The 24,759-nt window shown below is 41.1% G+C and overlaps 1 protein-coding gene across 11 annotated transcripts in view; it reads right to left on the bottom strand.

Annotated features, from left to right (window-relative positions):
- KMT2C (lysine methyltransferase 2C) overlaps nucleotides 1-24,759 on the bottom strand; it is a 191,737-nt gene that overhangs the window by 116,000 nt on the left and 50,978 nt on the right. For all 11 annotated transcript variants that reach the window (XM_088063566.1, XM_088063631.1, XM_088063673.1 and 8 more), the window contains 2 exons: nucleotides 15,350-15,488; nucleotides 1,757-1,963 (listed from right to left, as the gene is read on the bottom strand). In XM_088063566.1, the coding sequence (XP_087919692.1) occupies nucleotides 1,757-1,963; nucleotides 15,350-15,488 (346 nt within the window). The remainder of the gene's footprint in view (nucleotides 1-1,756; nucleotides 1,964-15,349; nucleotides 15,489-24,759) is intronic.

The following is a 24,759-nucleotide window of genomic DNA, read 5'->3' as shown; positions in this document are numbered from 1 at the left end:
CCCCTGTAACACATTGCCATCCCACACCACTATAACACATCACCCTTCAGCACCACTATAACACATCACCCTTCAGCACCACTGTAACACATCACCATCCTGCACCCCTGTAACACATCACCATCCTGCACCACTGTAACACATCACCATCCTGCACCACTGTAACACAGCACCATCCCGCACCACTCTAACACATCACCATCCCACACCACTGCAACACATTACTGTCCAGAATCACTGTAACACATCACCATCCCACATCACACCTTGCCCTCTGCCCCACAATGCCCTCAACAACATATCACCAACCCACATCACCAGTACCGCCCTTGACACTGCACCACCCTCAACCCCACACTGCCCACAGCTCCACATCAGCACAGCGCCCTCAACCCTGCACCACCCACAGCTCTCCACCACCCACAGCCCCTTCACCACCCTCAACCCCTTCACCACCCACAGCCCCTCACTGCCCTCAACCCCTCACTGCCCTCCACCCTGCACCTCCCACAGCTCTCCACCACCCACAGCCCCTCACCACCCACAGCCCCTCACCACCCTCAAACCCCTCATTGCCATCAACCCTGCACCTCCCACAGCTCCTTCACCACCCTCAATCCCACACCACCCAGAGCCCCTTCACCACCCTCAATCCCACACCACCCAGAGCCCCTCACTACCCTCAACCCTTCACTGCCCTCAACCCTGCGCCTCCCAGAGCCCCTTCACCACCCTCAATCCCACACCACCCACAGCCCCTCACTACCCTCAACACCTCACTGCCCTCAACCCCTCACTGCCCTCAACCCCTCACTGCCCTCAACCCTGCGCCTCCCACAGCCCCTCACCACCCTCAATCCCACACCACCTACAGCTTCTCACTACCCTCAACCCCACAATGCCCAAACCACAGCTGTGGCCTGTAGCCCTGCATCGCCACTGGCTCCCCTCATGCTTCTCTATGTTGCAGCCACTCTGTCACACAGACAGCACTGAATGATCCCACATTCACCATCAATCCTGAATGAATCCAAGTCAATCCAAGTCCCCAGTGACAGGACCCCCACGCCCATGAAGACATGGCCCTGATCAGCCCCATCCCAGTGCCCTCGCCAGACACACCATGTACTGAGTACCCTCCACTGTGGGGCCCGGAATGCCCCTGCCATCCCTCACAGTCACTGAGAGGCCTGGGGACCATGAGCAAAGCCCCCTGCCTAGGAGAGCTGCCAGCAAACCCCACTCCTGCAGGGCAGGAACCACAGCTGTGTGCCCTCAACAGCGCTAGCACCACGGCGAAAGCCAGTGCTGGATGGCAAGAGGAGAGGCTCCAATCAGGGTGGCAGAGGCTACCCATTATTCCAGGCTACACAACACATGAAGCGTCAGAAATCCATCCTCTTCCACCTTTCATGTGTACTTTTACTTCAGCATCACAAGTAGATCTGTGCTTTACAGTAGCTATGTCTCTTTCCTGTGTTCTTCCAGAGTGAAGATTCTCACTTGGGAAAGAAACAAACCCATTTTTAAAAAGCAGAAGAGACAGCCACTGCTATACTGCTCACGTGTTGGTTGTTCTGGGGCTGTGTTTAGTTCGGTTTTTGTATGCATTGATTTTCTTCACAAACATTAATATTAAAAACCCACATTACACAAATACACGGTAGTTGCCTATTGCAGTACAGATCCAGTAAAGATCCTTCCTGAATTTTGTGCAAAACAAAAAATCTACATATTTATTGTAAGACAGACTTACTTCTTCTGGCCTCTCTGTTTGCGCGGCACTGAGTTTTGCCTTGGAGTTCTCTCACAAGCTCCATCGGTGCTGTCGCTGGCTTCACTCTTACTTAAAGGCTGGTTTTTCCATGGGATAACATACCCAGGAGTGGGACCGAATTGTTTTAAGTCTCCTTGTCCTAATGAGCTCCGTTCTCCACAGTAACAAAAGGCGCAGAGTTGTTCGCTGTAAAGGGAAGATCATTACTTCTTTATTAGGGGAAAACCAGCAGAGGATACTCCATCAAAGAGTAAATTTCATGCTAATTTAACCCTTTATAATAAGACAATAAAATCTCCCACGTGCTGTCAGGTATCAGAATTCAGCACTCAGAAACACTATTTCCAGCTAATTAGCAGTTACATTAAAATAACTTTTTTTTCTGTTCACAAAACTGCCTGATTAACAAAGCAAACAAAAAAAGTCCATGTTATATTCAAATTAGTAGAATTTCCAAAATTCTATGTGTCTAGACACATGCTTGCTAAAAGGCATCAAAATGCTACGGAACACAAACATTACATTATAGAACATTATAACACATACACCTTTCTGGAAGCACATACAGCTTATGTTTAACACAATGTGCAAATAGTAAAGGTTTACTAAAATGGAGAAAAATGGAATAATGAGAAGACCACAGCAGTGGCTACAGTCACACATGCCAAAGCACACCACATACACAAATCCAACCATCCTCATTTACTTCAATATTTAAAGACAAAATGATGTCTAAAAGTTTTACTGGAAGAATTTTATATTTACAGAACTGTGACCGCTGCAATACCCCGTACCATTTGCAATTATGTTTTAACATGCACAACATAGTGACAGGATTGAAATGACAGCTCTGACAGCACTCCTTGTGTCACATCATATGGAAGCTACTGAAAAATATTTCTATAATAAACATACCCACAAACTTAAAATGTGAACTTCTGCAACTAATGCAGTTTGCATTAAAGGAAGGCCATTTAACACTTCTTTTTTTTCTTTTTTTTTTTAATGCTTAAATGAGCAATTCTGTTTTCTTCGTATTTCTGCCCCAAAGACCCCAAAAAGATGCCTCAGGGAATCAGGCACTTGGATAGAGGCTTAGTTATGCCTGGATTCCATTTAAATAGATTTCATGCATCTCCAAGGTGGCACATTTGGATTTGGGACACTCTGTGCTCTGTGAGTGAGAGGAGGAAAGTGAAGTGGGAGGAAGAGAAAACCTTAAGGCTAAACTGCTGTAAAATATTTACTAAATTCTGGGGGAAAAAATAAAGCCTCCTGTGCTTTTCAGCCTGAAGAGACAAGAACAGCAACAGAAAAAAATGTAAGTGGAAAGGAAAGTTCCAGATCGGAAGAGAAAACCCCGAGAATCCAACAAAGCCGCTGATATTTGGTTTATCATACTCTGGGATGGCTCCTCTTACTCTCACCATAGAGAAACAATAGGAGCAAAGAAAAAGAAGAAAGAAACCTGAAGTTGTCTACTGCTGCTGGTAATACCAGATAGTCAGATGCTAAGGAAATGAGAAGAGTTTCATGAGCCCGAAATGAAGCCAGAATGAAGCCAAATGCTTTTATTTATGGTTGACAGGTAGGACTGCACTTTCATTAAGGCAGATGAACCACTGAGAACATGCAGGTTGGTGGGCAGATAAATTAAATCCCATTCATGGTTCTGAAATTACACCTTCCTATGGTACTGTTAGGAAACATTTGTCCTCATCTCATGGCTTCGGCTGCACATCCCTCACTGATCTGCCTCAACACACAACCAGCATGAGCCAGTACAACCCCCAGAGCTGATGGCAAATGTCTGACACGTTCCAGAAATCTTTAGAAAGAGATGTCCAAAGACAAAAAAATCCAAAGAAAATATGGATAAAGGTAGTGTGAGAGCAGTAAAAAATGAGTAGTTATACTGAACAGTATGTAAGTCTATTTCACAGCTAGCTTTCAATGTGATAGAGCAACCAATACGCTATTATTTGTCTGTCAGTGACTGTAACCACTGGACTGCCAGTGAAACCTGATCTGGCCTCAGAAGCAGAGTTCTTAAGCAGGGAAAGCAAAGCTATTTATGCTGGTTGAGACTAGAGAGACTTGTGAGAAGAATTAAGAGATTTAAACAGGCAACACCACGGTATATAAATTACACTAGTTACAAACACAAGATTATCCACAGTGGAATAAATAATTATTCATACATCCTGTTAGGACAGACTATCACTGCTCATTAGAAGACTTGAGGATAATTACAAACAAATAAACAACGCTCTTTAAAGTGGAGTCATAGCAAATATGCAATAATATTAAAGTCTATAAAAGAGAAATATGAAACAGTAATTAAGAAAAAAAAAATAAACTAACTTTTCAAGTGGTATTATTTGAAAAGGCATACAGGAGTAAAGCTGGTATTTCTGGAGCCTGTAAGGCAGCTCCAGCATCACAACTTCCAGCAGTAGCTTTCTGCAAGCAGAGTGGAGTGAAACAACAGGAGCAGTGAGTTTCACAGCTACTCTGCAGCGTGGTGCGGACAGCTGTGGAGCTGTCAAGAATCATATGGCTTGTGCTACTGCTCCTGCTCCAGCAGAGCTGGGGAACGCAGCTGAACCGAGTGCTCACCATGGGGTGTGGGCTGGGGGAGCCTTCACTGAAGGCTGTTTGCACATGGATGCAGCAGTTAAGGACAGGAGCAGCAGAACGTGCCCAGAGCACTGCCAGAACACTGTGGGGCTGAGACAGAGGGGAGAGATTATACAAAGGGGGAAAAAAGGTTTCACAATTGCCAAGGGGGTAAGCAGAGGGGCTTCAACTGTACCCACAGCCAGACACTCAAAAACACTCAGTGGCAGTCAACTCCCAGCCTCCTCTGGGATGCTGGAGAGACCCTCTGCAGGAAAGCCACGCTCCTCTGCCTCCTGACATGACAGCTGCTGGCTTGTCATGCCGTATACAAAGTGGCCATTTCCATCATGTTAGCCTTTTAGCTTTAAGTGCTCAGTAAATATTTTAAGTTATGTCTGTATGGGCAGAAGGTAGAGATTTTTTCCTATCATTCGAGGACTGCAGAAAGTACTTAACAAATCTACTTTCCATATGTCAATATGCAATTAGAGGATCTAAATCTGTGATGCAAGAAGAACTCTCATATTGAAGATAACGAAATAGAGTTACTGGCAAATCTTAAGATCAAACCTAGATCTGTTATCATAATTAACATATTTTAAGAACAGGATAATTCAAAATGGGATAAAAAGCAAGAGACGATGTGTCACAAATCTTTTTATAAGATACTAAGAAAAAAGAAGCTCATCAGTACTCAAATCATTTAAGATATATCTTAGGCTCTCCCAAAATCTAAGTTAATCATTATCTATAACTTCAATTTAAATTACATATTTTCCCATGACAAATGCTACTTTCTTATAAAAGTTTAAAGATCCAGAGGTGGTTTATTACCAGGAGGTGCTCCTATACCTCACCTCATCCCAGAGGATTTCATAGATTTAAGCACAGAAATTTTAATACGTAACACTGAGGAAAAACTGTGCTCAGAATGAACCAGACATACTGGGTTTTGGGGATGCAGTAAGAGGCAGAAAAGCTAATAATGTCTGAAGCTAATGTCTGTTCCCACAGGAGGAGATCCAGACTTGGATCTTGTTTGAAGGATGCCCTTTCTTACAAGAAACATGTTGATCCCATCACTCTTTCACAGCCATTCTCTTTTACAGGTTCTTATTTCATAAGGTCAGTGTCTCTTCCTCACACATTTACTCAACCCCCTGACAAAAATCTAAAGTGCTATAATCCTCCCCTGTCCACATCCTGACAAAGGATAACAAAATGCCCTGCAGCTACTTAATCCTGAAGGAAAGGAGACCAGTCACTATTTCCTCTATTTGACTGATGACAGTCATCAGGACTCATCCAAAAACACACACTTTCCCACTGAAACAACTTCATTTCAACACATGCAGTATTGGGCAACTAATTGCACAATATTAAATCACAACCAGAGGAGGAGAAACATCTGGTTTGCTTGCAAATATTCAGTCAGAGAATTAAGGTAAACCTGAGAGTCCCTTAAACTTATTTATTAACAGAATTAAGCCTTAGCATCAGGATTACCAACACCTGTAGTTGTACTTCCAGGAGTAAGCAGAAGCCCCTCCTGAATCTTTCTGAGCTGAGAAATGGCACTGGCTAATCCTGTGTCAGCCAAAGCTCCTAGATAACAAGCAGACGTGGAGACTGGCTCATGCAAATACATTTTGTTTATGCTGTGGCCCGTATCTCACAGATGTGCACTCGTGCCCACGTGAGCACTCTGCAGCTTCTGGAAATCTTCAGATGTGTCCATGGGAGGCTGTGTGACCCTCAAGAGTATCTCACTCTCACTCTCCTGCCTGTTTTTCATACATGGGTAGAATGCACCACAAGCTGCAGTGATATGGGGCACTGTCATGCCCCCACATCTCCATGTATACAGCTGGGGGAATAAATCTTCATTCCTCATTCTCACAGGAATAACTTCCTTCCTTCCTTCCTTCCATGCCTCCAGGGCTCCCACACAGCTGAATGCCAAGCCAGGCAGTGAGTGGCCTATGCTGAGCACATCTGTCAGTGAGATGCTTGAAGTTATCCAACATTTTCAGTACTCAATGGTGAGGGTGGCAGGCTAAAGGAAATCCTGCAGCTGCCTGTTCTGAAGAGGGGTGTTAAACGCGCCCTTCTTTCAGGAGAGCCTGCACAGGGGAATCCAAGCATCACACGGAGATGAAGAGGAGGATGTCAACAGCAGGAGAAATTCAAACTCTTGGATTCAGATCAAGGGATGCTCACCTTGTAACTTCTCCGAAATTCCTCCCAACCTACTGTGGGGCTGATATTACCAGAAGAGTTTTGCTGTGCATTTACCTTTCCCAATTAATCATACTAAAACCAGGTTTAAACAGGAAAAAACAATGGACTATATTTGAGAAAATGCAAGGCATGGCAATTCCAGTAAGATCCACTAGCTATAGCCATTGTCTCAACATGAAACACTCAAGTTGCAGATGATCACTGCTGCCATTTGCCATGATAACAACTGCACTAAAGTTAAAAAGAAACCCAACTCAGAAAGCATAAAGATCTCTTTCATTCAGGGTTTGGGTTGAAAAAGAAAGTGAAGAGGGTATCATGCGACTTTTGCTACAAATCTTAGTGGAATTATGCAATAATTTTCCTCAATGCCTGGAAATGCATTCAGAATGTCTTTTCCACACACTACTTGTTACAGAGATTTACAGTGTTTTTAACATCTATTTTTCACAATTAAAATTAAGCTCAACACAGTGAAATGGACTATTTGGAAGCAAAACAGAACTTCAGAACATCATTTGTACTAATTACTGAAGCAGACTGATGAAAATTGGCCTTGAGAATTCTTCTTCCACCTAACCTTGTTAGTAGTTTTAACATATGCTAAAAGGCTAAGCTAAATGCTACAGGGGACCTCTACCATTTATTTAGCCCTGCCAAGTTGCGCTAATGCACAAAATACCTTTGCTCTTGTTATATGTTGTGTTATTTAAAGAGTAAAGTGATTTTCTCCTTAGTGAAGATGCACCGTTGTATCATTTAAGTAAATTCAAATCAATACCTGCAAGCTGCATTTTTAGTGAAGGAAAAAAACCCAACATTTCTGACTTGAAACAATACTGGGGATCTGCATCGGTGTGAGTTCAAATAGATGTGAGATATTCACAGAGGTAAAGTTACTCCAAAACTCAATGAAGCCAGCATCATCTAAATATTCTGTAAATATCTGGACCTCAATAATAACGAAGCTTGGAAAGAAAATACTGAAGAAACATCATTAGGTGAGGCATAACAGTTTCACACTGATAAAGGATTAATAAATCACGCTTCTGAATGAAGGATACTAAGGACAGACAAGGATGGAAAGGACAAATGGAGACACCACAAAGAGAAAGAAGAAAAATAATCTATGCTAAAAGCTGTATTTAAGCATTTGACACAATCTCCTTCCAATAGGTAACTGAATCACAGAGCAACCTGAAATTGTGAAGTGGCTTGACACTATTATACTATTAAAAAGATCTGAGTTTCAAATAATCAACTTAAGTAGCATAATTCTTTTCAAAAAAGGAGGCAAGACAGAGCTCATATGAACTTCAGGCAAAGAATTTGAGTTTATACAAAGCAATTAAACTGCATTAGACAATAACTACTTTCCAATTTCGTCAAACCAGCACAGTTGGAGTTCTACAGCCATATAATCAACTTAATGACACTCTTCTCATTTGAATGAAAGAAAACATTACCCTCCAAACACAACCAAAACAACACATCCTTACTGACATTTTGAAATTTAGAAAATACGTTCTTATTCACCACAAATTGTGTCAGCTTTAATTTAAACAAGTATTTAAAGCTCAGTTAGGGTTTAACATACCCTAGCTGCAAGAGGAGTTAACAGAATGCCAGTGCTGAAAAAAGTGAATTTAGGGGTCTAATTCTAAGGCCCTCTAGATAATTCCTTAAGGTCCATGTGAACTGATTTGTACTCTCAAGTAATAATCCCCTACAGAATGCAATTTACTGTACCTGTAAAGTGGCAATTCATGCAATTCTGAAAGTTTTCTTCACCTCTGAGGGATAAAAGTCAAAGAATAAGAAGTCGTGTAGCTTCAACCTTCAGTATGCATCTGTGCCCAGAACATATTGTCTGTGTAAGCCAAATTTTCTCTCTTGGTAATTAAAAAATAATACACAGAATGGTTTGGGGTGGAGGGACTTTAAACACCATCCAGTTCCAACCCTCCTGCCAAGGCAGGGACACCTTCCACTACAACAGGCTGCTCAAAGCCCCATCCAGCCTGGCCTTGAACACTTTCAGGGATGGGGCAGCCACAGTCACACCCAATCCACATGGAGGTGCCAGCCTCTCTTGAAGGCAATTTCATACAAACAGTAAGTAGGGTCTTACTATCTGAAAATCACTGACACCATTTAGCAAGCTGGCTTTAAACAGCAGTTTTTCAAGAAAGCTTCATCTAAGCAGGATAAGCAGAGGCACAGGGATACCAAAGAGGAGGCAGATATGGTACTATCCACGCCCCCCAGTATTCAAGGCCTACCTGTGTCAACTGTGATTCCTCTACACTCATTCTCAGTTTCTCTTTCATGAAATTGTCCAGTCTGCTCTTGACCACACCTCAAGTTTCAAGGTTTGGCAAGGATGCCTCCGTAGACAACTCTCAGCTGTACAAAGAATCACCTCCTTTTATTTTGCGTCTAACTCTTGAAAGTTTCACTTGATGACACTCAATTTCTTGCATTAAAAGAAACTAAATAGTCAGGATACAGCCACCTATCCCACTCCATCTATGATTCTGAAGCTTATCTTCCTTCTCCAACATCTTTTACAGACTAAAGGGTCCTGAATTGTTTAAATGGAATCTACTTCAGATCTTTGATCAACCCTTCTGTTATTCTGTGAAACGTTTTAAGTTTTACTATATTAATTTCTGAAGTTAGAAGATAGACTTTCTTAACCCTACGGAAATTAGTCCAAATTAGCTTCTCTAAACACCTCACCAAGCAGGCCCCATGTGCTTCAGAAGAGCTTTAGCACGTTGAAGCTACGAGCACAAAGATTCTCTCTTCACTAAGCACACTCTCTCAGCCCCTATGTGAAAGCAGACTCCATATGCTCCATCCATTCCCTGTGAATGAACATCTTTCTGGCAAAGGTCAGAGACACTCACAGGGGATCATCTCTGCAACTACAGCTCTGGGGTGCTGTGAGTCCAGATTTTACCATTTAAATTGCTTGTACTTTCCATCAGCTTTGGTATGGAAGCAAGGAAGGAATGCAGGGCACAACACTGAGTTTGCGGCATGAGGGAAATGGAAAGTGCTGGAGAAATGGGACTACTGACTATGGGAAATAGCACTGATCACACAGACAGCCAAAGGAAGCAAGAAGAAAACAGACACAGCTGACAAGGCAATGAACAAGAAAATGGGATAAAGGGTGAGAAGAAACACCGTGTAACGAACACCTGTCTAGAAGGCACTGGAAATGGATGGAAGGAAACCGCACATCAGGCAAAGAGACAAAGAAGAGTAAACCTCAACTAAGTGAACCATGAAACAATGATTAAAACCGATGAGCAGTTTAGAATTAGCGAAGAGAACGAGAATATGAGCATTCAACAACATAAAAAATCCCAAGAGGCTGACAAAGAAAGCCAAAGGGAAAAAAAAAAAAATGGAAGAGGTGATATATGGAAGAAATGAGAGAAAACACTGTATTCACTTAACACTGGAACAGAAGATCCCAGACTATTACCACTGTCTGTGGATACCCTGTATCTGTGCAATCCCTGACAAAGCAGGCATCCCACGCTGCGAAGGGTACTGCCCTCAGCCCTTCAGCATGGCCTGACACACTGCCAGCCATGGGGTGCTTCTGTCTGTCTGACTCCCATCTCCCAGAGGACAGCAATGTTGTCCAGGTGTCAGACCTGACCTGCCAGGGCTCAGACTGCTGCTCACCAGCACAGGACTTGTAAGCAGCAGTGCAGACCCAAGTGGAGACAAGCAGCCTTAGGATGGAGATGAGACACAAAAAGTGTCTAAGAACATCTGTGAGAGGCTGAGAGCGGGACTCCAGAAGCCTGGAGTACCTGCTCATGGCTGGGCAGGAGGTATTTCATGGTTTCTGTGGTTGGACCTTCCTACAGAACAGATTAAATCATGGACCAAAGGTCTGTGCAACTTAAAGGCCCAGCCATGAATGTCACTGATTATGGTGTCAAATCCCACGAGGCACAAGTTCTACATGAGAGCATTAAACACATTATGGCCACAATGGCAATTGTTCAGCCTAAGCAAAAGGCAGAATTTTGGCTGCCTGTGAAACCCTTCTTTGGCCCCATTTGTGTGACACGCCTTCTGTGCTCTGAGAAAGACACAGACCATCTGGAGAAAACTCAAACCAGCAAGGATCTGAGCTCAAGAAAACATCCTCTACAAAGAAAGTAGGAACAAATTTGGGATTTCTGTTACGAGGTAAAGCATGCTGGGAAATAAATGAGAGGCTTTTGCACAAAGCTGTCCTCCATTATCCTTGGCAGATGGTATGAGTAGTAATGGAATAAACCCAGAATGAGGAGAGTGTGGGTTAGATATGAGGAAAGTGGTTCCAACAGAAAAAACAAAGAAGAGACTGGAAGGGACTGTTTAGGGAAGATACGGAGTTTTTATTACTGCAAGATTTAAGAGCAGTTTATATAAGTTTGTGTCAGGAATGACAGCTGTAGATAACTGCCTTGGAAAAGGAGGTGAACTAGATGAGTTCCAAAGGTCCCTTCCTGCCCTATAAATCCAAGGCGAAGTTGCTTTAACAATGATTCGTCACAGAATTCTTGAGACCATTTCCCTAACAATGCATGAACAAACAGGATGGAAAAGCAGTAAATATTTAACTTTTTTTCTCATTTTTCAGTGTGTGGTCTTTGTCTTTAGTTGTGCCCTGCTAGCCAAATCAGTAATTTCACTCTGGGTTTGACTGGTCATTAATATAATGCTGAAGTAGTACTTTACTCTGGAAGACAGAGGAATGGTATGTCTTCTTTCCAGATGTAAATCACTGGTTTCAGAGAAAGATACCATAAATGCTTATATGGATCTAGAGCTGGAAATGTAACGGCAAAACTCTGCAATGACTTCAAATGCCCTGTGTCATGCATAAGGTCCATTCTCTGCAGAAGCAATTCTTGGAGAAAAACATTCACAAAGAACTGCAAACTTTATCACAGTACAGGTTCATGAAAAGAAATAATGCATTTCAAAATTAATCTTGATACTGTTTGCTCCTCAAAACATGTTCTTGACTTTACAACTTCAACACATTTTTGAACATATTTTAATATTAAATCTTTTATCTAAATTCCTCCTGCCTAGAGACCTAGCTTTTCCTTCCATCACTACAGTACTATTCTGTCCAGACTGTCTACTCTCTGCCGCTCCACAATTCCTTTCTCCACTGAGTTTTGCTCTGAGTGTTACAAATTTTGTAATATGCTTTAAAATTATTAAAAAAAAAAAAGGAACAAAGAGAAGTTCATTGCTACTTTTTCACTATTTTCTTTGTTCACATGATCTACAGATGTTCACCAACCACTTCTTTTTTACAGAATAAAGCACCCAAGCCCTCCATCTCCACACTCCAGATTCCACCTTAGCAGCAGCAGCAACAAAGTAACACGGAATGGCGCAATTGGTCTGGAATGAAAATTACGTGCTTTGTCCAATTACAAGTGAAGCAAGAAAGCAGGAAGGTGTTTTGCCAGTTCTTTGGTTTGGGTTTTTTTTTGTAGTTTTAGCAACAATCTCACAAGAGCAGATATTTAAGCAGGCCAGTGTACCAAAATCAAAAAGAGCTGTGTGAAAACCTCAGATTTAAGAATGTTCCGTCTTCATGATTATGGCAAAAGAACTGAAAACATGCAATTAATGTGATTCACAGTCTCTGAGAGCAGACAGAAAGTAAAATGAATCAAAAGGTGTTTTGTTCTTCTATGAAATTGTGTTTCTAGGCCATTCTCATTAGCTTTTAATGCCAGGGGTTGCCAATGTGGGAAACAGAGGAGGAAGGTGGAAGTGGGCTCTGCTCTGAGTCGCAGCCGGCTCCTGGCTCCCTGCCTTCCCCAAGGGCTGCACTTCCCCTGCTCTCTGCAGGCAGCACAAACCAAGGCAGCAGATTCCTTTCGAAGAAGCTGGATTCCACTCAGCCTTAAGTCCCGGGCTGACAGAAGCTTCTCACAAGGCTTAGAAAAAGAAAAAAGGGAACAACCAAAGGAAAAGGCTCCAAAATCCATGACGCTCATGATATATAGGAGCTGGCAGCGTCACTCCTGCCACTGCCAGGCTTGGGAGTTTATCTTTGCTTGATGTTATTGCCCCTCCCCACATGTGGTCAATAATTCACTTGCTCCTTTCAAGCACACGCCTCACCCCTTTTCAGCCTCCCTACCCCAGTATGGCTCAGACTCTCTTTATTTTAATGGGATTTTAACACATTGCTTTCTGAGCACTAATCCTGAATCTGTTGTTTAATTGCCTGCCCCAATCCCACTCGCTGTCAGTAGTTCTCTTGGTTTTCCATATCCCACCTCATTTTCCAAGTTCTCTTGGTTTTCCATATCCCACCTCAGGAAGGTTCCAAAATTTACCAGCTCTCTCGCCTTTCTCTTGAATGTTTTTATTTAGCTGCAGTCTCGGGAAGGATCCAGAGAAAAATACCACACAAGCCAAGCTCTGGCTAATGTCTCAGCTACTGAGATCTCCTTTCTCATTTTGACATGTCCTACTATGTTAAAATCACTGGTTTTCAGTAGAAAAATATTCTGTTTTTTCATGGAAAATACTTTATTTTATGCCCTGTGTCCTGTGCTTCTCTAATTCCTTTATCTTCACTAACAAAGACAGAAACACAATTGTCTTATACTCAACTCTGAAAAAAGCAATGCAAAAGTAGCTCTACCTACACCTATATCTACTTCTTGTGGAGGCTTGGATTCTTTTCTGTCTTCTAGGCAATATCTGCTCTGTCTGTTATGATATACTCTCATAATTCTCCTATGTCTCACATACCTAAAGCTATTTTTAAATATACAAACACTTCCATTTTATTAGAAAGTGTAAGTTACTTATATTATAAAACAGAAAAGCTTACCAAGAAAGAGATGAAGCTGATGAGTATGAATTATTTGGAAATCATCTTTAAAACTACTTCTCCAAGTTACAGTTTTAAGGTACTTTGGAGTCACACTTTATCCTGAATCTTGATTCATTTCCTCCTATCATTATACAACCATTAGCAATATCTGTTATTTCACACACTGTATTTTCTCCTAAGAAAACACAGTCAATTCAGGCCCCAGAATTCAGCCCTCCAAACCCTGCATGACACAATGTCGGTGGCAGCACTACATAGATAATGACAAACAATTGATCAAAAGTCACAGATCAGAAGAGGCTTTTTTCAAGACTCACTTCCAGAGAAACCCTAACATTTGGGGTTTTTCCACTGATATGAGGACATCAATGACTTCTGTGACTAACCCCCATTCTGCCTCTAAGTTTGAAATCAAAATTACCTGGGGTCAGAGAAATCCTCTGATTCCCAATTAACAGTTTTATATCTCCTCAATACATTTCTTTCCAAAATGTCAGAGACAGTCTGATCACTATTATTTTAATTAAAAATTAATAGTACTCAGCTTTTTAATGCTTTGATCAGCCAAAGCAATGAGCACATAATAGCCATTCCATCCTGACTGATCAAAGTCAACACTTTCAGTTGGAAGGAAGAATAAGTTGAGGGCAAATACGGGCTGGCTCAGAACCAGGCCAAAGTTTTTTCAGGAGGCTGTTGTCCAGTTTTTAAAAAACAAGTCTATGGCTATGGAAAGTGGTGTAATCAAATATTCATGATAACAGCAAAAAAGCAACCTTGAGAAGAACAGAGAGCAGATGAAACAGCACTAAAATTTTTGCAAATGATCCAAAACAGGGTCAAATAATGAAGCAGAACAGCTGCTCAGTTCAAGTTGCTCTACGTATTTAGTGCAATTTAATCTCAGCCTTTGAAAATTCCATCAAGAACAGAAATTTTTAGGTATTTCACGCAGGTATATGCACAAGAACTATTTAACTGAATTTTCTGTGAGAAGCAAAGTAGTTCTTGGAATCTAAGAAGTTTGTGAGCATGTAAAACATGAAAATTATATATGCATCAAGTAGACTAAGTAATTTTTTTGTGCATGGAAAATATGCTTTGTGTTGGATTAAGAGGAAGAAAAATGATGACAACAGTTCTCTCCTAGTCTGTCAAAATATAATTATACCTGTAACTGTCTGGTAGCTGGTAACAGCACCTTCTGCAGCAAGAGAGACCTGGTACTGGGTTAGAAACTATTATCAGAGCTTCACCAGAGAAGCTCTTCTAGAATTGTGTGACACTGTTTCAACAGTGACCACAGACAGTGTGTTCTGGTTTTGCTCATGTAACATAACACTTTCTCTGCTTTTAGGCTCATTTGTGTTAATAAAAAGGTAAAAAAATACAAGTGGTATTTTCTCTGTAAGAACACAGTAGATATGGTAAGAGATTTGGTTTACTTTGTTCCTGAAAATACACTCATACAAGCTGAAACATCAAAAATTACTTTATATAAATTTGCTAATATACCATTTCCTACACAGCGGGAAAGCTTCAATAATCACATTTTATCTCCTATACTTATGCCTCCTTTAATTTACCCAGCAAATATCCTGTAACTCAAAGGTTTCCCAGAGCAGTGTGAGGACAGCACTCACAGAACGTGCTTTCCACCTTGATCTCCCCATGTGCCAATTAAGGCACCAGGCCCAGCACATCAAAGCAGCGGCAGTGAGTCCCAGCCCTGTGCCCCAAGCACTCTGCACCCCAGAGCCCCAGCCCCAGCCCTGCCCCTGACTCAGCAGCTGCCTCCTCCTCGCTGTCTCACTCACCTGGTTTTGGCTTCCACACCCACGGAGGCGGTGGAGCTCGTGGACTCCTCGGACACGGAGTGCTGAAGGATTGGTGTTAGCTGCTTGGTGCTCTCCACTTCCGTCTGGGCATCCTCTTCTGCAGACTGCTCCTTGACTTCTGGGTAAAAGAATACAAAAAAAAAAAAAAAAAAAAAAAATTAGTATTTTATCTGCACCTGGAAGCTTTCCCTTGCACAGAAAACATCCATTTTATTTATAGATGGTTTAACCCATGTAAATATCTTCTGCCACACAACAAAATTAAAAGAATAGGGAATTACCACATCTAACTAAAACATGAAACTAGATGCTTACAAAATTATTTCTGTAACACAAAATGCCACTGTAAACTAAAGCTGTTCAATAGCAACAAGGAATGGGGTGAGGGGAGAGCTGTTCAGTGACAAACTTCACTGGAGTGCAAAGGCTGGAGTTTTAGACACTTCCATTCTCCCCACATCTCTCATGTACCTGCTGTGTCAGCCCTGAACAAACATCACAGTGAGCACACTAATTTGGTGTATATTCAACCTTTCTTCCTCCTCTATTACCTTTTACTTTGTTCAATTCCCTGCACAAATCCATTCCTGGTTACACTAACTATGCTGGCACAGGGTTGAGGAGGTGAAGGAATGAAGGACATGGTTTATGCCAGCTTAAACTTCTTTCTGAACTGAAGGAACATAACCAATTTTTTAGCATGCCTTTACTTCACCTTAGTTGTTCTACAGCTGAAAATGTTAGATTTAACTAGAAAGTTTGGTTTTGCTCTTAAACATGAAACATGAAGTTGCCACCGTCTGCGCAACTTCAAATCCTCTTCCCCCTTTGCTTGGAGTGAGTCACGGATTTACCAGAAGGACATGGCAAAGTGCACCAGAACACACAGGAACAAGGTTCAAGGCTGTACAGCAACAGAATTTGGTATTTCTGCACTCCTCTGTACTTTGATTTTCAAACCTAAGCAACATAAAAATCACAAGACTCTGACAGATGTCCTCTGGCATATCCAGCTTAAGATACACAGCCTCATTCTGCCTGTGTCCATGGCTTCTAGATCTGTCTCACACCCTTGCCAGAGGAAGGTCCCCTTCAAAATTCCCAGTGAACATGGGTTTGAGCTCAGAGGCCAGTACATACAGCTCTTGCAAAGAAGTCCAGTGAGAGTAAAGCAGCAGATTATTTAGAAAACTTCAGCAGAAAATACATTCACATTTTTAAAAAAAATAATGTACAACATGTCAAAATATACTTAAATATTGCAAAGGATAAATGACAAGTGGAGAAATGAAAGGGTAGAAGAATCTGCTACATGGGTGGGCACGCATAAAAACCTGCTACAAGCTTTAATCTTATAAATAAAACCAGGAAAAGAGAAAATTTCTCAGAACATAAAACTGTGCAGCTTGGTCTGAAATACTGAAATCCTATGCCTGCTACAGCACATGGAAAATGGGAAATCTGTCTTGTTTCATGCACAGAGATCGAAGTAAGATTTTTCTTTAACCAAAAGTGAACTCATTTAGGAAGACAATGTATAACATTTAAAACTCTCAGTGAACACCTCTAAATGGTATTGAGGAGAAATAACATTAAGGCAAAAAAAAAAATCCTGTTCATGACTGATTGCTCCAAGTATTTATCTGAGCTGGTGTAAACTGAAACTGCTTCACCTATTTCAGCTATCAGTAACATACATCTGAAATGTTTTTTGGACACCTGAAACATCCAAAAGTGACCACCTTTCCAAAATCCAAATGGCTGGTATTAAACTCCTTCACCACCACTCTGAAAAAAGAGTGCTGAATGATGATTTGACGCTAAATAAATAGCCTCTTGGGAATACATCTCTTGGAATAGTAAATGCCTCTGTACGGAAAACAAAACAAAACAAATGCAAACCCCACACCCTCAGTTTTTGGCACATCTGAACAAACATCCCTGGATGTTTCCTGGATGAAGATTCCCGAAAGAGGCAGTGTCCAGCAGAGCCATTCATAGCGGTCTGCGGTGCGTTTCCAAGTATGTTGGATCCAAAAGACAATCTTGTGCCAGTAACCCCCAAATTTCTAAATGCAACCTCAATGAAGAGAGCAAAACATAAACACCTAGAAGACAGGCAGACGCCAAAGCACTCAGAACAAAACCCACAAGACAGCCTGGGACAGCCACGCCTGAAGTGCTCCAGGAAGACCACCGGAAACCCTGGCCTTGCTCTGATCCATCTTGGCGACTTTCGTTAACCTAGTTAAACTGTGCAAAAGGAACTCTGTCTTTTTTGTGTGCCTGCTGAAACTTTCAATCCAGTGAAGGAAAAAAGCCATTTACTCTCTGCCAGCTTTCATCTCATTACCATTACTGGGCACCCAACACACTGGGAAGGCAAAGTTCAGGGGCACTCACACTCACTCCCAGGAACTCTGGACTGTGCGAGAAGACACAGATTGTTTCACTACACATGACAACTATATGAGCTTACATCCTTATGGTGCATTTCCCCTGCTGTTTGCTTCTCCAGAGAAGGAGGGACCCAAATTATACTAAATGAGACAAACAACATCTCAGTTGCTGTCTCCGCAATAAAGCAAACTGTGCCTCAATATGCCGTTGGAAGCCTGAAAATACAGGCTCACTAAATAGCATCAAAGTAGTGTGTGTTACTTACGAAAAAAACTTTGTGAAAAGTTTTCCTGCAGAAAACTGAGGAAGAACAGGAGCACTGCATTTCATGAGTCAAATTCCTAAGAGATGGATCCCAGCACTGGCCTGGCAAGGGGACATCTTAAACACACCTTAGAGATGTTCTTGGAAGCACCTTGCACAGTATGCTTAATGAACATCATCAGATTTGGTTATGGCATCCTACTTTGAAGCTACTGGCAATGAAGGATTGATCCATGGATGATTAACAAATGGGAAGCTCATCTGGAGATTCATATATAATGCTTTATTTTGCGTCCTCTTTTCATAATTGTTTCTCGCACAATGAAGGTCTTGTCTATGTATAGTGAGTTAGTGGGGAAACTGAGATTTAAAAAACCTAATTGTACAATTCCCCAGAGTCTCTAAGTTATTTTTTAATGTCATTATCCTTTACTAAAACTTTAGGAAAATACTAGGAAACACTGCACTTATTTTTTTTTATTATTTTAATACAATTATATTCATAGTTCTTTCTCACCTGGCTGCTGAGGACAGAAAAGCTTTCTTTTCTTATTACAAGAAATCACCCAAAAGTGCAAGGACTAAAGTTCCTGTCATTATGGGCCATCAAAAGGCTTGAGAATTCCACACATTTTACAACTTGGGTAACTCACAGAATCACATCTGGTTGAGGCTGGAAGGCGGCCCAGAGCCACCTTGTCCAAACCCCTGTTCAAGCAGGGTCACCAGAGCCAGATGTCCAGATGATTTTTGAGCATCTCCAAGGACAGAAATAGGAAATAAAAAGAAAAAAAATTCAACTGCCTAACATTGAAAGGGGACTGATATGCAGGGAAGTCACTGAGACTGATAAGATTTACAACATGTGTATTCTATTTCTCTTTTAATTAACACTTCCATCACATTTGCTTCAGTAATGTGTATACAGTGGTAAAAAGATAATCCTTAGCTTTTACACTATTCAAGCTGTAATTTGGATTTTTTCAAATGAGGAGAAAGACACTTAGCAGAGGTTCAAAGATTTCTTCTCATATTATTTTTATTCCCCTTTATAAAGCAGAATGCAGAGAACACTCAAAATAACAAACAGCACATAGCACCCCCAGTTGATTATGCAGACTACCCACCTTCCTAACAGTAGCTGGTCTCCTTATTTACATGTCTTATGTAGAGATTTACAACATTCTGAGTAATAATCGTACTGATAATTTCCTGTTTTCCTGCTCTATCTTCAGACCCCTTGGAAACCTCTCCCCATGTGAGACACACATGGGACATGCAGACTCACAAGGGAAGCCCTGTTTTTTTAAGCCTCCCCTGTGGCAGGGCTTGTGGAAAGCAGGAGACTGGGGATGGTTGGGATTTTATTTCACGATCACAGCTTTCTTTGGGGATGTGATGAAGCAACATCAACTTAAAATCTAAAATGTTCCATTGTTGCAAACAATCCTTTTCTGTTTTCTAGCGATCACAAAGCCCTATTCTACAAGCTACCTGGGTAAACATAAAGCAAAATAAAGAGATTATGTGTGGGCTCTGCTGTGGCACTCAGGCAAAGGACAGACATCAGCATATCCCAAAGGTTTTCTTTTAAATACTCAGAAACTACCTGTCTAGTCAAAACCTAAAAATACTGCAAGAGTCCTACCAGAAAAAAGACAAAACTTTAAAATATTATAATATTCATTAAGAAGTGACACTTAAAACAAACAAACCCCAAATAACTGTCATAAATATAAAATTTATATTCTACTACTAAATTAATATTTAATTAAATTAATATTTAGATGCAGCAGTGTGTTTAACCACCTTACTGTCAGACATACTGATAAGACAGGCAATGAAGCACACGTCACGAGCTTCCAAAACTTTCATTAAGAACAGAAAGTATTGCAGGCTGGAAAGTACTAAGACCACCAAACACAGTAGGGACATCCCAGGGGTCTCAGCTATTGCCTACCAAGATGTTCTGTGAGAGGGAGTAATGAGCTTCTGAAGGCAGACACAGCTATTTTTGCACAAGGAGGGGATAGTGCTGTGTCAGGAAACAGACAATGGGACCAGCTGCTTTACACAGCCCCATAGGGGTCTGCAGAACTACAAGCAACACCAAAATCCTTCAGTAGTTTTGACTGATAAAAACCAGGTCACTGTAGCAACAATATGAAAAGAAACCTTAACAAGAGAATGCAAACTATGAATTTAAAATGCCTACCTGTCCTGGTTTTGGCCAGCACGGTTAATTTTCTTTTTAGTACTGGGTACAGTGCTGTGTAATGGATTTAGGATGACATTTAATTTTGGTAACACACTGATGTTTTAGTTGCTGCTATACAGTGCTTACTCTAAAGCAAGGACTCTTCAGCTGCCCATGCTCTGCCAGCAAACAGGTGCAAAAAGGAGCCAGGAGAGAGCATGGCCAGGACAGCTGACCCCAACTGGTCAGAGAGATCCTCCACACTATGGAACACCATGTGCAGCAGATCACAGAATGGTTTGAGGGACCTTAAAGATCATCCAGTTCCAACCTCCTGCCATGGGCAGGGACACCTTTCACTAGACCAGGTTGCTCAGAGCCCCATCCAACCCATCCCTGAACATTTAGGAAGATGGGGCAGACACAGCTTCTCTGGGAACCTGTGCCAGGTGCTCACCACTGTTCTAATCTCAATCCAGAGTTTTTACCTTTTTCCAATTCTCCTCCCCATCCCAGTAGGGCAGGGAATGAGGGGGCACCCGTGCAGTACTCAGCAGACAGCTGGGATAAATCATGATGCTGTCCAGTACTATAATTACCAAGTTTCACTCAACTGTCCCAGTTTAGGAACAAAACAAGTTTCCACTACTCAGAGCTCATAATTCTGTTACTGCTCTGGACACAATTTAATAGCAACATCACCTCTCCTGCCAGTGTCTGAGCAAGTCACGTGCAGAGATCTCTTAGGTCCAGCAATCTTTTTACAATAATCTGAAAGAGGGTAGTTACAGATTACTATTAGAAAAGAATTCTTCTTGTGAGGGTGGTGAGACCCTGGCACAGGCTGCCCAGAGAAGCTGTGCATGCCCCATCCCTGGAAGTGCTCAAGGCTAGCTTGGATGTGACTTGGACAACTGTGGTCTAGGGGTCCCTGTCTATGGCAGGACGGTTGGAACTTGATGATCTTTAAGGTCCTTTCCAATCCAAACTATTCTATAGTTCTCTGATTTACTTACTATGTTAGATGGAGACAAGAAAACCTGGAGTTACTCTTCTTCTGTACATTCCACTGTACATTTTGATACTTTTCATTCAAATGAGCTCTTAACTGTTCTTAACTGTTAAATACATTTCATACAGAAAATAACTGCAAATTTTGTATTAGTTATAAAACAGAAACAAGACTCTCGATGTAGGACCATTTAAACTTTAATTTTGGTCACCTGAAAAACATGAAACCGTATTATGGATAACCGTAACATTTCCTCCATGACTGAGGAAGTTCCTAAGCTAGGAGGGTTATTCAACAGCACTCATCTGATTATTTTCCCACTAATTTGTTTAGGTCTTTTTGAAACCCAGGTCAAGTTGTTCATGCCCAAAGCATCCAGAACAGTGAATTCTGTAATTGTGGTAGATGCCGAGTGCAAATGCACCTGCCCTTGTCCTCTCTGAACACAACCTGATGTCCCCTAATTTTTGTGTTGCACAACAAAATGAATCACTGTGCCCTGTCCATTTTCTCCAAAGCACTCATAATTTTTTGGACCCTATTACATTCCTCCTCAGTGAAATCACTTCAGATTGAAGCTTTTACCTTAACTGATCCCCACACAGAAGCTATTACTTACTTCTTGTCATACTTGTTGGCCTTTCCTGTACTTTCCCAATTACAGCTCATCCTTTTGGAGAAGGGAAAGCAGAACTGCACGTGGCATTTAACATGCCAAGGATTTATAAAGCAACAGTAAAAAGAGAAAAAAAACCCTTGCTGACACTTTATTCCGCTTATCCCTTTGCCAGTAATTCCTAGAATTTTTCTCTCTTTGACTTATGAAAGCTTCTGCAATTCTCAGAAGAACTGAAGCACTACTTGCCCAGGTAGCAAAAGCTATTTCACAGTGATTTTTGAAAAGCAGGATGGTAATTTTGCCCTGCATGTTCTTTTACATTAACTACTATTGAATTAAGTATCATTTAATTTTCTACGGTCACTCTTCAATGCCTTGTAAATGGGTACCTCTTTTATTATCCCAAATAAGTTCATTTTACCTACTACGCTCTTCCCCTTTGAACCTGACCCAGAAAAGGGCTAGCAGGGTAAGTGTTTGTGGGATTCCAACACCAGCCTGGTTTATACTGTGATTTTAATTCATCAGCAGTGGTTTTCTCTTCTATTTCTTTTACCAAACTGAAGAGTCAGACTCAACACAACACTACTGTAATAAAAATTAAGACAGGTCTCCAGAATTAGCAAGTGGTTCCTGCTCATGGCAGAAGGGATGGAACAAGATGATCTTTGAGGTCCCTTCCAACCCAGCCCACTCTGTGATTCTATAAACTAAAATATACACAGAGCAGCCCTTTTTTCAGTGAGATGAGCATATAGCACACAAGCACATGCAAGTATTTCAGTGTATTTGACTGGTAATGGCCATGCAGATCTTCCATCACATCACTAATGATGCAGAGTTAAACATCAAGGTAATAGAGAAGTGGAAAATTCTAGGTCTTTGGAAACTTTTGAAACCTTTCTTAATATGTTTAACAAAGCATAGTTTGATACCAAAACTGCAATAGTGCTATTGAATAAATAAGCAAAATCAAAAAGAAATTGCATTTCTGAAATAACCTCCAGAATGAAACACTCAGTGAGGTTAAAACTGATCTGGAAGTAACAAATTCCACCAGCTCTCAAAACACCTGAGACAGAGATATTTACTGGTCAGAAGGCAAAGAAATCAGATTTTTCTAAATGGCCCATTTTAAGTGTGCATGATGATAAATGGTATTACTGAGTAAGCCTGTAATGGTTTAAATGCAAATATCAAGTAACCTCCTCTTTTGTTTGCTTTCCTCATTACAAACGAATTACCAGAATATAAAGCAAAAATAGTAAGACGCTTACGGTAATTACAACAACATGCATCAGTTCTGCTAATTTTTCCAGTGGCTGAGCAGGCAGGAGTCAGCAGCATAAAAAAGAAGAAATTACTCCCTTCTAATGAGTACACAGAATATTAGTTGCCTTAAAAATACTTAAGTGCATTTTTAAGCACGTATTTACCATAGATATATATGGCCAAGTTTAATCTAAACACAAGCTCGCAGTGGTGTTAATTCTTCCTTTCATTAATTTTAGAAGGGATGGTTGGTAATGATGAGGCCAAAGTATCTGTCTGGATTTTAAAACTGGATTTGGGTATTAACACACGGCCAAGAGCTTTTGCCATGAGTGCTTGCTCTCAGGTGTTTTACTCTGCTTTACTGAGAGGCTCTACCCAGTATGCTTCATATAATTGCAAAGTATGCCTATATTTCCTTTAATAACCAGTATATTGCAGAATTACTTTTCTCTAGAAAAGTGCTTTTCAGGCTGCTTCAAAGCTGATGAGATTCTGAATTAGTCCAAAATTCCCTGGCAACTTCTGCATGAATAACTTTACTCCACTGAGAAGTGTTTGTTTCTGGTTCTTCAGTGCTTTGCCCAGAGACCAATGAGGCCGGTCAGAGGAAGCTTTATCTTCAGGAAGTTAATGTGAAATCCAACAAGAAATCAACTGGCCAGGCAACGTCACTTGGTCTAATAAAAATATTACTAACAATAACAATAATGTAGATAAGGAACTACTGCTTGATAAAATCATCCAGGCTCTTTTATCTATTACCAACTCTGAAGCCTCTGAACACCATGGGGAGTTGAGGGTCTGGTAGAAAGCACTGCTCAAAGAGCTAGTTGACGTAGTATGGATAGTTAACAGAATAAATACCTGATGGATTTACTAATAATTTCCCAAGAGACTTAGCAGTTCAAATAAACTTATTTCATTGCATTTCTCTCAGATCTGAATCTCAACATTTTTATGGGACATAGGAAGAATTAGACTCTAGAATGAGTTGGCATATTTCACAAGTGTTCTCAAAAAAAGAAAAAAGAGAAAAAAAAAAAGAAAAAAAAAGAGGGGAATAATCAGATAATTAACACACAGAATTTTCAACTTAAATGTAGAGCCAAGAAAATATCAAGTACAGAAACTTGCTGAAACTAACAGAAGATGGGAAAAAGAAGCAGAAGCCAAGTCTTCATTAGTAGCAAAAGGGCTACCAAACCTACAGAAAGCATATCAGGAGCTACTTGGTGTATTATTTCCTTCTTTGGATTAGCAGTTTTATATTTGCATGTATCCCTGTACACAAAACCACATGCTTTCCAGAATTTTCTGGTTTGTATTTTTTTGGCCATTAGAAACTCACTCATCAGAAAAAAACTGTTCTTATGGAGAGGAGAAGCACAAGAGGATCCCAGAGGGGAACACAGCATTCTGCAGCAAACAGTAACTTTACTGATAACCAGAAAGGTGGAAGGTGCTGACAGCTGGAAGGTTTTGACAGGAACAGAGGCACTAGGCACAAACAAAAACATAGGAGGCTCCCTCTGAACATTGGGAAACCCTTTTTTACTGTGAGGGTGCCTGAACACTGACGCAAGTTGTCCAGGGCAGGTTGTGGAGCCTCCAATCACTCCTTG

This window comes from Pseudopodoces humilis, chromosome 1 (assembly GCF_049639895.1).
Source record: "Pseudopodoces humilis isolate 2021_Gansu_Grassland_sample_001 chromosome 1, ASM4963989v1, whole genome shotgun sequence".
Taxonomy (NCBI): domain Eukaryota; kingdom Metazoa; phylum Chordata; class Aves; order Passeriformes; family Paridae; genus Pseudopodoces; species Pseudopodoces humilis.
This window is presented reverse-complemented; position numbering and strand designations above follow the sequence as displayed.